This window comes from Sabethes cyaneus, chromosome 3 (genome assembly GCF_943734655.1).
Source record: "Sabethes cyaneus chromosome 3, idSabCyanKW18_F2, whole genome shotgun sequence".
Lineage (NCBI taxonomy): Eukaryota > Metazoa > Arthropoda > Insecta > Diptera > Culicidae > Sabethes > Sabethes cyaneus.
In genome coordinates, this window is record NC_071355.1 from 253,897,906 (window position 1) to 253,912,410 (window position 14,505).

At 41.2% G+C, this 14,505-nt stretch overlaps 1 protein-coding gene across 2 annotated transcripts in view; it reads right to left on the minus strand.

Annotated features, from left to right (window-relative positions):
- Window positions 1-14,505, minus strand: part of LOC128739219 (rap1 GTPase-activating protein 1) — a 39,070-nt gene that overhangs the window by 9,064 nt on the left and 15,501 nt on the right. For both annotated transcript variants that reach the window (XM_053834673.1, XM_053834672.1), the window contains exons 2-3: window positions 1,322-2,995; window positions 960-1,257 (exon numbers count right to left, since the gene is read on the minus strand). In XM_053834673.1, the coding sequence (XP_053690648.1) occupies window positions 960-1,257; window positions 1,322-2,995 (1,972 nt within the window). The remainder of the gene's footprint in view (window positions 1-959; window positions 1,258-1,321; window positions 2,996-14,505) is intronic.

The following is a 14,505-nucleotide window of genomic DNA, read 5'->3' on the forward strand; positions in this document are numbered from 1 at the left end:
CATATTTGCAGGTCGCCGGCAACAGTCACAGTCTGCGTTTGTCTCGTCCTGAATCATTTCACACACTCGTTCAAAGTCATTTATAGAGAAAAAGATGTTATTCAATGTTACGGAGAACCCTCATTATGATTACCGTACATGTACCGTATTAATGACTATCGTCCGATGGTCAGTAAACTGACCACTTTCGCGGAGGTTAACGGAAGTTATTCGGCTCTGGTCATTAAGGTATATGATTTGACTTCTATTGGGTTTGCCATCGACTTCTAGAGTGATTCGAGAAAGTACATGATGGGCTTAGTTACTTTTAAATTCCTTTTATTCTCATAGTATGTATGATTAAATTATTCTTAATAAAAAACAATTTACTGTACTAAATAAAACTTTGGTAGGAAATTTTCAAGAATACAATACAACAGAAATGTTTTGAATAGACTTCTGCTTAATTCGGATCCATTGCTTAGTAGCTCAAGGCCGATACCAAGAAAAAAAGCAAACCTTTTTCGACCGAAACGTTGAAGATGTTGGAGGCAAATCAATTTCAAACTGAGGAATATGAGAAATGCAGCAACTATGAAACAGAAGACTAGAATGTGATGCTTCTATACGTATACGTACACACCTACACATTTACATACATACATACACTTTTACATCACACATACACCTGTACTAGCTCACATACATACTGACACACATACATACACACATCCCAATACCTAATAAATGGTTATGTTCTTAATCGGTTTTTTATAAATATAAGAGAAAGATACGAATTGAACTTTACAGGGGATTAGTTGGCAATTTCTTTAACTTCATATGCAGAGTTGGGAAATATATAATTTCTGATCATGTTTTATCAATATCGACTGGAAAGAAGCAATTTAGAATTTTGGCCAGCTTTTTGGGGCAAATACTCCTATGTGCGACGGTGAGATCGGTTTTGCTTGGTTACTCACCCATTGGATCCAGATCGACACTGTTCAGGCTGGAATCGTCACTGGTTTCGGACATCGCTACTGGACCATTATTATTGTTGTTGTTGGCATTATTATTGTTGTTGGAGTGATTTTTCGAAACATGATTGCCACTGTTTACGCAATGGTTATTGTTGGCTGTGTTGCTATTGTTGTTGTTATTGTTGATCGGATTCGGATTTAGTGAACAGCGCGATGTAATGTCCGGCGAGGAGGCTACCGAATCGTTAGGCGACTTTCTCGAACCAGTCGTACTACTCTTAGACAGCGACCGACCAATCTACGGATAGAGGTAAAATGTACTAAAACACTCAACCAAAACATAGGCGACAAACAATACTTACATTAACATTTTGTCCGCTTCCGTATGGAGCATCCGACATCTCCTTGGACTTTTTGATTGAGTTTTGATGCTTTGGATTGTTGGAATCGACACCATTGGTTGGGTCGGAATTTTGCGATCGCAGTCGAGCGTTCAGTGCCTTCTTGACGGTATCGATGAACCGTGATCCGGTGAATCCACCCTCAGACTTGGGCGTCTCCGGAGTGGGTGATATGGGAGCCCCCAGCAGATCCGCTCCCAGGAAATCCCTCGTTTTCTCCTTCAGCTCATCGACTAAATTCTGCAGCAAGGAAGTCCTCGTGCGTAGTTCTAGCTGGGCGAATTTGTCCGCTTTGTAGCACGCGTTTTCGGCGTTGATCAGTTTCGTCAAAAGAAATTCCTTTAGCTCAGGTCCCTTTTTGAATACTGATGGTTGAGGAAGCGTCGGTCCGAAAAACGGAACATCATCTCGGGCAGTCACTGAAATCTTATACCGGCAGTTGGGCGTGTTGGGCTCCAACGGTTGAACGACGATGAATGCATGAAGGAAATGACTCGCAATCATCGCCGGCGAGAATGGAGTGTTCTCTTCTTGGAATACTATTGCCACAATGTCATTGCCAATGTGTCGTTTCCGCTGCAGCTGTTGAGGATCGCCCTCAGTGTAAGGTAGTAACGTCGACACGTGAAACATAATCTCTCGCTCTTTGAACACTTCGTATACTGCAGTGTCACCGGTGTGACCGTTTTGTATGTCCAGACCTCCTCGGTAGCCTTTGTGATCACGAAGTCGTATCCGTTGACCCAGAAGATCGAGGAATTCTTCGAACGCTGGCGTTGTATCACTGTTGCAGAAGAGCTCCTCCTCGGCGGTCTGGCCGTAGCGTTGGTAGAGAATACCAAATTTGAAATTCGTCACCAGCACGTGTTCGTCGTAACTAGCGATTAGTGTGGACGCTTTGGGACACAGTACGGGCATGAAACTGTCAACGTTAATCTGTTCGTTTAGCAGTCGTGCCATTTTGATCGGAGAAGGACTCGAACCGAGACACGATGCAGGAATTATTTCATGCATAGTCCCTGTCCGCAATCGAAGCAGCAGTCGAATGTGATCCTGACTTGCTACGTTTTCCGATTTGATCGAGAGCAGTACTGGACCGAGTTGATCATCATGCCCGACCAGGTTAGAATGCTCCCGCGAGATGAAAAACCGTCGGTAACATTTGGCCGTATCGTCTGACTCAATCTTGCCAACGCGCCATGTCGTGTGCGATGGAATATCATAGCCAGCATCGTGATCGGTCCCATCTACCCAGTAACCGCCGCTGTTCGGTACCACAATCATCGGATAGGGGGCCGATTTACTAAGATGATCCTCCAGTAATCGCTGCAATGGTGGGATTGCCGATATTATCGACGAACTTTGGGAACTTACAGACGATTGGCTCTGGTACTGCGGATGATGGTGCAGCGAGCTGCCATTCGAGAGTGTGTGGTGAAGTTGACCACTGCTGCTGTTCGACAGCAGATGCGGTGAAGCGGGCGTCGAGCTTGAGTTCGAGTGCGGATTCGAGGACATCGAATTCGAGTGCCGCAGTAGGGTTCTTGTCTGCTGCTGTGGAATTTGAACGGTGAGATTGTTCGTCGGGTCATTGTTGTTGCCGTGCGGATTGGAGATTCGTTCTTCACGGGAATTCTGCGAAAAAAAGACAACAAACGAAACAAAAATTAGATTATATATCCCAAGAGACTGTGTTAGATCATATGAGTGCAAATGGAATCGCTTTTGCAGCGCGACAAATTGTGTGCCGATTGATCGATTTACGATGCACGTAGGTACAGCTTTCGATTTTTTCTTCGTTTCGAAGGTAATTCTCAACCGGAGGACAAACACGTTTTGATGTCATTATAAGCGTGCTAAGCATGATCGATGTGTGACTCAGTGTTGAATGGTATGCTTTTATAAACCTACCGTTTGTAGGACAAGTTCCCAATATGGAGTCACACCCGCGCATGATTGAAAACCATTCGATCACGTTCGACTGGATCCAGCTCAGATTTGCAAATTATATCACACAATCCCACAGTCCGTGGAGCGAGAAAAACGATTTGGCGGCTCGTTAAAAACCGCAAATCGTTTTAGTTTCAGCTGCTAATAATACAGATTTTGTTTTCAATTCTTTCTCAGACGCCCTAAAATTAGATGTCCATGCCCACACACAGGCAGCTCAGCTAAAGTGGACTGTTTTGTTTGCTTCATTTTTACGCATGCTACTTACTACACGCAACGCAGACAGCACACACTGCAGCCGCGACCCCATCCTATCCATCGAGTGACAGAAAAGTCATTAGTGAGCAAGCAAAGCAACCGGTTTGCTGGCCCGCGATGTGATTTTTCACGAATCAACACAACACAGTTGATTGATCATCCCCCAGTGTGGTGACAGATGAGGTCAAAAGCGGCGTGAAAAAACGAGTAGGACATTGAAAACGTTGGGAAAATTTGGGTGTAAAATTGCGAAATCGAATGGAATGCGCGATATGTAGGTGGGTTGGGAAAATTTTGTCAACGTATATTCCGGCTCCGGTAGCAGCGACAGCTACAGTTTTGTTGACAAAAGCACGTTCAAATAACGGCTTGAACAATGTGTAAAAATGTCTGGTAGCGCGAGCTCGACTGCTTAGATCAGAAGAATGGAGTTTCTGTCATACGAATTATCGAGTGCTCTGCCAGGCTGAAGCTAGAATGTAAACAAATACCAAGTGATGACAAACGTGGGAGGGGGGATGGGGTAACGATAAAATGATGAATTACCTGAAAAATGTTAGGTCACTTCAAGGACGAATATTCGTTTTTTAGTATACTTCGCTGACAGCCCAGAGCTGAACTTACCGACAACAATAAGAATTTTATCGGTGAGCTTAGATTAAAGCTTAGCAAAGACGGTGATTAGAGCAAAAGGTCAGCGAAAGGTAACAAAGAAAATATCGTTTTCGCTAAAGACCTAGTTGGCGCCAACCAAGAAAAGGCCAATGAAAAGGAAATGTTAATGCGATTATCGCAAAGAATTATAGGGCAGGACATATCGTCACCGAAAATGACCGCCGGTTTTAAGCGCGTGATACATTAATTATTCAACGACCTTGCCTGGTTTGGCCGGTAACTTGTGCACGTCATTGAATGTCTCATAATATTTCTAGCGGGTACGCATGGTACGCGGGAATTCGCTTTCTTCTTTGATTCGCCAAGTATAATGTCCAAGTGAACTAATTGGAATGAGTTTTTTGCATGTTTTTCTCCGTGGTAATGTTTGCGATTATAGCTAGTGTTACATACTGTGCTGCTTTACATAAATATTTAAAAACTACGCGACTCCCTCATTGTGTGAGATTCTACAGCAATTTTTTATACAATCACCCTAATTGGACGACATAAAAAGCATAAAAATATCATCGAAAACATACCAAAAACGACGGGAAATCAAACATAAATAATGTCCTCTTTTGCTACTAAAATGATGCAAACCTCAGATGCAAGCGTGAAAGATTAGTGTAAAACAGTGCTTAATCATTTCTTTTCACTAACGTGCGAGTCAAATGTATATGACAATTGCCTAAGATTGATGTGTGACTATGACGTACGCCTACTGCCGTTCAGTTTAGATGCTCGGAATAGGGATGTCAAAAAAACTAGATGATCAGCATTTAAATACTTTTCCCCAATTCAGCAATGTATACAGTTCTTACTTGGATGGTTGAAATATGTTTGTAGGTGCGTCGATTTGGAAAAATACGCACCTTAGAAGTCTAGAATCATGAAGTAACTTTGCTTTACACCCTGATAAGGAATGATTACGAATCACAGATAAACACGATAACAACAGATTTTTCACAAAAAGCCCCGCTTGCTCAAACAGTGTGTATCGTAGCCTGTGGGACATTCTGTTTTATCTCAATCTATTTTAAAATTCGCTTCTAATCCATTTCCTAATCAAATCCATCTAAATCATCCTTCCTCTGACGAGAATATTCTAGTTCATAATATTTATTCAACTATTTCCTCAACGTATCGTACCTAACATTTTGTTTTATTCTATCGTTATACAATTGTTTATATTTGATTTCAAGTTGACTCAGCTTTTTTTTATTAAATGCAGACTCGCAAAGATGTCTCGAAGTACGCAGGAATACCAATGTGGTCCATGCATTGTAGATGAAGTAAATCTCTGGGTTTGCTATGATAACTTCAAGTCCTCAAATTCTGATTTGCGAATTAAGGAAGTGTGCATGGCTTTCGGGCGGTGAACAAAAGCCATTGACAACTTTTGGGGACATAAAACTAAACACATACACTGATTGTACCAGCATTAATACAGACCAATTCTGACGTATGGTTGCGGTGACCGAAGGAAAATTGTGACTGTTCTGGCAAGTTCACGCATACTCCTAGCGTACTTTTACGTATTTCAAGAGAGTAGTGGTTATCAGGCTTCATGGAAAGAAAAATTTCAGATTTTGTGGTCTCCTATACCGACGGTTGCTTGTACGAAAGTAGGAAGCAGTTTTAGTGTAGTGAGCTGGAATTGGAGGAGACCTTTTTGTGCGACTGTGCGATGTTGAACCAAACCAATCATTGCCTGCCACACTGAACTAGATTAGTTCTTCTAGTTTTCTGAGGCAGGAAAGTCAATGTTCGGACCAGTACCTGCTTTACCAGTTGCGACGTGTTAGTAAAATAGAAGATCTGATGGCTTGGCTTTCATATGAAATTATTCGAAATATCTTGGAACATGTCAAATAAAAAGTTTCATTATAAAGTCTTGTGACAAAGTATTAAAATTTCTATTCCAACACTCTAAGTTAAATTGCAGTGTTTTCGATGGGTCATTGTCTGAAGTAAGTTGTTGTCACTCTAAAACTAGCTATCTTCAATGATTCGTTGTGAGTAATGTACTGCTTGAGCCACAAATGATCTGCTGCCTTTTAACTCAAAAAAATCGAATAAAATTTTCCGTGAGAAGACTCGAAATCTGCAATTTAAATACTTTATGTGTCTACTAGATACTAGATGATGATGTACGATTGTGTTGAAATTATTCACAGACATTATCAAACAATTTCTATAGTTACTTACATTTTTGCATTGTCGTTGTCATCATAGTGAAAAATTTTCTGATGTAGAAGATACAATTTTAGATAACAAAATGAGTTTTACTTGTAATTTCGCATTTTCCACTAGGATAGCGCAATTCCATCAAAAAGTGGAAAGCTGATGAGGCTGCAAGTCCACATTCATGAATGGAACATTTACCACGAACAACCAGAAACACATAAAGGTGTGGAACAGTTATGCAGCAATCATTTACGTTCGTGGCAACGTTGGAGAGTGTTTGTTTCGCCTGCTGCCATGATTAGCAAAGATAGTTCAAATTGCTTATGCAAATTTGATGCAGCACAATCCAGCTCGGGACGCAGCGCTTGCTAAGCTACTAACTCGCTACGAAAAAGTAAGCAAGAGGGGCAAAATAAATAAAACTCGAAGATAACAAAACAACAGCCGCCAAACATGCGATAATGCTTCGACGATACCTGGCTATGTGAACTTTCCAGAGTCCATTGAAAGCCGGCTTCGTTTGAGATAGAACTTTTATCCCCATTGCGGTTTCGAGGTGTACCTGCTATAGCTTGTTTTTCTTTTTTATTCTTTCCCGGAGTGATCAGCAACATCGGACAAAAAGTGGCTAACCACTTCCGCCCGGTAGGCTATAAAACTCCAGAAGTATGTACATGTACATTTGTTTCGTTCCCCAGACAGTGTCCACTAGATGGAGGAAACCAAACAACACCGTACCGTAAAATGAAAAAAAATATCAGGAGATTCAAGAATTTCTGAAAAATCTTCTGCTAGATTGATATTTTTCCTAAAAGTTTACAAAAGTTGCATAGAAAATCGAGACGTGTAGGTTAATAACCTGCTAAGTTTGATTCACGACCTGTAGTGCTTCGATAGTTTGAAAAGGTACTCACTACTGGCCGCCGCAGGCATAGGACGTGGCCGACTTAAGTCACTGAGTCTGCTATGAGAATAAATAATTCTACCTGAAACCGTCGTCGTCGTCATCGCTGCAGGTTAGCGAAAGGAAGTACAGTATCTCAAGGTGCAGAATAAGTAATGCAACATGATAATGGAAGACCCTTCACTGCCTTTTTAGTGGCGCAAAGACAAGCACGAAAGAAGTGGTGCAGAAACAAAGGAAAGAACTTTTTGCCGTCTGTCCCCACTATAATGACGATGACGAGGCCAATGTGCTGCCGAGCGCTGGGAAATCTAGTGAAAAGTGCCTACTCTGGCATCGACCAAGTGTCGTAATCTACATAATCATAATTGAATGTGGGAAAATGACCATCCCCGCAAGAGAAAAAGCAGACAAAGCCTACTATATGCTTAACCCACTCGTATTCGCATTTTGTGCCTTGGAGTGTTCTGCGGTTTTAACTGGGCCCTGCTGGAACGAAACACAGAAAGACGTTTATAACGCCACAGAACAATGGGAAAATGTTCTGCTTATTTTCTAGCTTCACGGTTGGCCGATTAAATTAAAACCAGTTGGAAGCGGTTCAGGGATTTCTTCGGATGACCAAGCGAGCGAATCATCACAGTTGCATATTTGATTGTCAAGTGTCATTCATTCAGCGAGCGCCGCGAGTTCAACAAATTATCGCAATATCAACCGGCTGAATAACTGCTAGAGCACAAGAACAAGCTTGTTTTTCAAAAACTATAATTCACCTGCTAATATTGTTGATTTTATCGAAAAGCTCTTTTTCCTACGTTCAGTTCAATTGAAAGTAAATAAACGAAAAGCAGTTCCGAAGGTGGTAAAAAGTTGATAGGAAGCAGATGTTATCGGTGGAATAAAATACAATTTGGAAAGTGTCGGTGGTTTGTTTATTCGTCTTCCACTTGCGATGCAGATGCAACCAACAGGAACATGTGGGCATGTGAAGATACCATATTCCGCTGAGCTATCGAAATGCAGGTTTAGGAAGGCAAATAGCGTTCCGTATGGCTGCATATAAAAACGACGACGTGCTTCTAGGGCCAGCTACTCGATTCCACTTGAAATTGCGAAGGAAGAAAAGATGTAGATAAAACAGGGTACGGCCCAGGCAGGACCTGCATAACAACTTCCGGAGTCGTGAATCGGCCGTCCGGGATATATGGGGGAGCAAATACGACAGGTTGCTAATTTTAAAACCAGTCCTACGTTTTCGGCCGCTGGCGCTGAATGAACAATTAATTTCCTCTTTCGGTTTGCTGCTTCCAGGAAAACGTGCAGCATGAAAATCATGTGCAAAAACAGGACGGATAGTGTAAAAAATGAAATCGGTGAGGGTGGCAGAACATCTGATGCTTTTCGTGTACGTGATCTGGTTATAATTCTTCAGATCTTTGTCGCCATCTAGGTTTTGTCACTTATGGTAAATGTGCTGGTTTTTTTTTTCGTTCGCTTCGCTTGTTGTTCGACCGAATAAAGCTCGCTCGACGAAGTAGGCGAAGATGTGAATGTGTCAACTATGTAAAAGTAAAACCGATATAATCATGGCAATGTATCCGGTTTCATTTCTTGAATCATTAATACCGGTCACGGGGTATTATTCAGTATATGTTGACAGTAGGACATGGTCTACATTGCCATGAAATTACTAAACGTATTAGGGAAAATTGAGGCAGAGCCTCTGAGTTACAGTGACGTCAGCAGGATAGCATACGCCGCCAGTTAATGCGGCCAGTATGTACTGTCGGAGGATCACGGAAATAGGAACAAGAGAAAAATTTACGACTTGCATTACAAGCCGGCAAGCAATATGCCGAAGGGGTGTAAAAATTGAAACGAACGGGGTGTAGGAAGTTACCCTACTTCTTTAGAATAACTGGGTCGTTCTAGAATCGAAGCCATAAAAAATGTAATTGTATGTAAGGAAATGTAACCACGATGTACGTACAATGTTGTTACTACACGAGCTAAAACAATTTCGATCTAAATTTATGCAAATTAAGTTCTTAAATACGGTTCTAATACTACCTTGAATAACTGAAAATGTAATTAAATTACCATTACGGTCATACCAGTTAGAATATCAACATATAATTTATTCAGATTTGAGCAAAAACATAGCGCAGAACTACCCTGCTGCAGATAAAATTCAAACCAACCGACGAATAAAAATGATTTTATTTTAGTTTGTTGTTGAGAAACAGTGCAACATACCAATAGCAAAAGCATTCAGTCTCAGTGCATGTAAGACTATTCATAAAACAGACTGTTTTTATGAGAGTAAATTACGGAATCGTGATAAAAGTTTCGAAGCGTGTTTAGCTCCATTGAAAAGCATCGAATACATTCATCACCGAATGTAAATCCCCACTATTTTCCTGTAATTCAAATCCGTCTGCCAGTGAGCGGAAAATTATGCACTAACTAGAAAGCACTCATCCTCATTAGTACCAGACTCGTTCAAAAAAGTTGATGAAAGTAATATGTAAACGTGATACATTTTACTGTTTCTCTGGTCAACTGTACTCCTGCCTGTACGCAAGCAGATTATACGAGCAACGGACTGAAAAGCGACTAGAACATCGTAGTAGGTCGACGTCTAGTTATCGGAGAACGTGAAGTGAAGCAGGCAAAGCGAAAAAAAGCAGCTTGCTGGAAATAATAAATAAATGAAAGGCACCCAGCGAATGTGTTTAAGAGCGCAACAACCCTAGGGTACTGGAGCCGCTTCAAGCAAAGAATATGTTTAGTGCTCACAAAACCTGATGATTAACGACAAGTTAAAGGAAGCACGCTTCGTTGACCACGCCGTCATGCGTTTTTGCCAATCTCCACACCGTCATAGAACTTCCCCGATTCCTCGTCACTGCGCCGCCGGCTTGATGGCCTGGGAGTTTCTTAAGTTTCTGCACCGTGTCTGCGAGCCCAAGTCATAACTTAATTACGAGTCAAGTCAAGCCGGCATTGTTCGAAAGAACCCACCGTCAGCTAACGCCTTCTAAAGAACGTAAGCTTGCGTCATTTCTTTGACCTTATCCTCGTGCATAGCAGTCCATGCGCTGTGCAAAACTCTATAGCAACGGTCGCTTTACCACCTCATCATGGATTTTTTTTCTCCTGAGATGAAAGGGTTGGTAATGGCACTGATGCTGCACCGACCATATCGAGTGACCTCTCGCTGGGTATGTACTTGCTTCTAGGTTGTCATGCTTGGTTGCTTTTCACGATAGAGAGCGTGTGGTAAAAAAACGAAGGACGCAGTCTATAAATTGAATATTTCCATCTGCCTCATAATATGTCACTTCCCATTGGGGAGCGTGCTGTAAATGACGATTTCATTAAAAATAAACACCACGTAGCTTTCAAAAAAAAAACATCGAAAACAAAACTGAAGCTGCCGATTAACGACGTTTAAGCGTTTGTTTGATCACGGTAAGTCGTAAGTTTTTCCTTTCGACTACAAAACGCCCAAGCAACATGCCGCTCAAATTCCACTGCTAATTGGTTCCTCGATATTTATGCAGAAAGCGTAACATGCAAATCGACTTATACTAAGCCTGGCTTCACCGATGTTGTTTTGTCAGGTTCACAGCCGAATTTAGCCGTTCGTGTGGATTCTTTCAAATTCAACGCACTCACGTGGCGTTGTTTTTCTTCAATGACCGGACCTATTGGAGTGTTTAAAGGAAACCGATTGTTTTACTCGAAGCAAACAATATTTAGCTTTCCTTCCTGAACCTAAACCGACGGCTGATTGGCAGAGCTAATGGCCAGCAGTATGATTTTCACGCCTCGTAGCAGTGCTAAAAAGGGTTCGAATTTGCTACATTTCCTACTAACGAGCTTAGATACGGGCAGTGTTTTACAGCGGTATGAATTATTACAGTTACATGTTAGGAGAAAAAAAAGTATGAAGTATCAAACAACAAACTCAGTGAGCTATTGTCAGATGATGAGCTGTTCATAAAACCAAGGGCAATTGCCAGTTGAGTTGTAGTAGGCTGTGAGTTAACAAAATGCAACGAAGCGAACTTTCAGTGTTGCTATTTCTTTAATAGTTTTTCAAAAGGACCTCAAGTGCTGCGATCAAATCTCTTTTTTGCCATTCACATGCACTCACTGGGTCATATCATGTTAATGACATTTTCTAGATGGTCGGTCATCAACCGAAATTAGCGCAAAGCACTGTAATAAACTGGCATGTATTCCCCGAACCAGAAAAAGACTCGCACTTGCGACTATATTTCGGGTGACACATTAGTGGGAAAAATACGATCTCGCAGGGGCGTAAAGTATTCACATCGCCAGCTAATTAAACAGCTTCCCTCCAGAAGATGCCCGACAATAAAAAAAAACCTGACATACACTGCTCATGCACGCCATTCAATGCTTCGTGGTTTCGTGGTTGCTGCTGTTGGCCGCAAAGCTTTGCGCGGCCTGCTGAGTTGACTAGCGGGACACGTGTATATTAATTTGATGAAAATGACAGAACATAAAAGCTGCAAATGAGTTCACGATAAAAATAGCTGCCACACTTTTACCGCGATGATTCTTTCACGATTTTGTCCCTCTCCAGTGTATGGGAATTTATTTACAACTCTGCCCTCCTATATTTGACTTATCGACCTGTTTATTAGGTAAATACAGCTGGTTTTGCCGATATGGTGGAGAAAAATGTAGAGCAGACAAATCATCGCGGACGATTAATATTTATAGAAGAAAAAACATACATCAAACATGTGAGAGACAGATGCACGCCCTAGTTTAGTCGCATAAAATATTACTTTATTTCTTAACTGCGATGCGTTGAATTAGTTGAGAACGAGTCGAAAAATTCACTCGTTCCGAATGTTTCGAAGCAGCTGCAAAAATTTCAATTTCCGAAATTGAACAAAAATCTAATCAATAATTTTAAAAACTGGGCAGCAATAGATTTCAAGAATAATTTAGGAAGAATTTTTGTGAAATACGTTGAAGCGTGTTTTCCATCCAAAGAGTACCTGTAAGTAGGTTGGATTTAGCTAAAACATGGTTAAAGCTACTCAAAATGCCCTTAAATTGTACAAACCAGTCTTGGCTACTTCCTCTGTGACCAATAATGCATAATGACAGGTTGATCAGGCATTGGTTGAAGGATTGGCATGGAAATTGAACGGAAAAGACGAGAAACTGACGTCCTCTTGAGTTTATAATGTATATTGATTATAGCCATATTATTACCTTTGATTGAGGTTGAAGAAGTGCTAATACTGGGTTCCCTAATGGGGACAGATTGCTATTAATAAAGTTCAAGTGTATTCGTTTATTTGCAGACGCAACAAACCGGTTCACATGCGAGCGCTGAGATGCCTGAAGGATGCAGACGTGAATGTACACACCGAAAGCTCCGCTATTAATGATCGCTTGAGTGTAACAAATGAAAGCGGGCGCCGTTGTATGCTTTACGTAATGAATTGCATTTATTTTTAAAGCTGGCTGTTTACGTTTTATGTGCATTTTAATGTAATGAAGATCAAAATATTGTTCCACGAAGTAACTGGGATGTAACCGCAGGAAAAAAACGTCAAACTATGCCGATGTCGGCTCGCATCTCGCTCATGCTTCATACCGGTTTTGTGACCGGTCACATTAGCATGGCGGCAACGCGTTACATCTTGAACGCTTGCTATGTTGAGAGAAACTGTAGCTAAGCAAAACATGCAAAAAAGTAATTGTTTGTGTGTTTTTTCGCATGCAATTTTGCTGCTTGCACCGACATTTCTATTAGGCATATCTCTCACTCTGCCCTCGTGGAAGCTGGTAAAGCACACGTTATGCATATGTAGAAAGTTTGCGGCGCGACTCGCCATTGTTGGAAACCGTTTTCAACACAGCCCAGCGACACAGCCTTGCAGCTCTTTACGGCTCATCGATCCGTTATTGTTTACGAAGACGAGAAGACGTATACGAGCCGTATCATTAGCCTACAGTGTTGATGATACATTTTCCTCTGCGCTTAGCGGCCAGGGTGTACTAATCCTCACCGCCATTATGGTGCTATTGTTTAGTATGCACGTATTAATTTTATGCATTAACTGATAATTAAATCAACATTTATATTTTTCAAAGCGTTGTACATTATGTAAAAGGAACAACCCTAATGCGAAAGCATACGGTTCTAGTTGATGATGGTAATAACTAGCTGCTGCCCATTCATTCATTCGTTCGATTCCATCTCAACTGGCCGCATGTTGACCGCTGAATTGGCTTTGAAGAGCGATTTCTCTTGGTCCGAGTTTCATTAGGATCGAAACCAGTGACCCAGTTTTATATTTTCAAGAACGTCAAACAAGTGGCGTTTTCAATTGCTGAATGTTTTAATGATCGTAAATCCTTGGTATGATATTTTGATGAAATTTTTATTTTTGGCGATTAAAGCTAATCAACAATTAGGTATCATTGAAAACATAGTTTGATTTTTCAATAAAGTTTTTCTCCAAATTCCACAAATTGAGCTATGTGAAATTGCTTTCAGCTCATTACTGTGTTGACGTTAATAGAAATATCAAGAGAAAAACGTTCAATTATCCTGTAGAAATCTTTCCCACTTTAATGGACCAAACAATAAGCAATACGGTATTGGCGATCGGACAGTAACTAGTAAACTCGTAAGTATTGTTTGTGTGCACGGATTTGGGAAAGCAATTCAAGCAATTACAAATTTACCAATTTGAAGAAGCAATCAAGAAAGAAAACTCATTTCGTGAGATTTGCGAAGAGCCCATTTACCGTTGCCAATGTTCCGATTTTACCCTGCTTAAGTGAAGTGAAAGTTAGTCACTTGTACTCGCTTGGAAGAGGAGATTGAACTCACCTAGTGTTGGACTAACTCGTGCACGAGCTTATGCCTCAGCCGTCGTCTCGCTCACGGTCAATGTCGTTGTCCCCTAATTATCAGGGAACTTATGCAATTTTGTGTTCTCATAGCCAACTTTTACACAGCGCAGAAAAGTACATTGACCACAACGCAGCATCAGCAGGAGCTTGTGCTCGTCCATTCATATTCAATCACGGTAATTATCGAGCGTACGAGCTGAAGGTACACCGCATTATCATCATCTAATTTGCATTATAAATGTGCCTGCAGAAGTGCATAACAGTATCGATT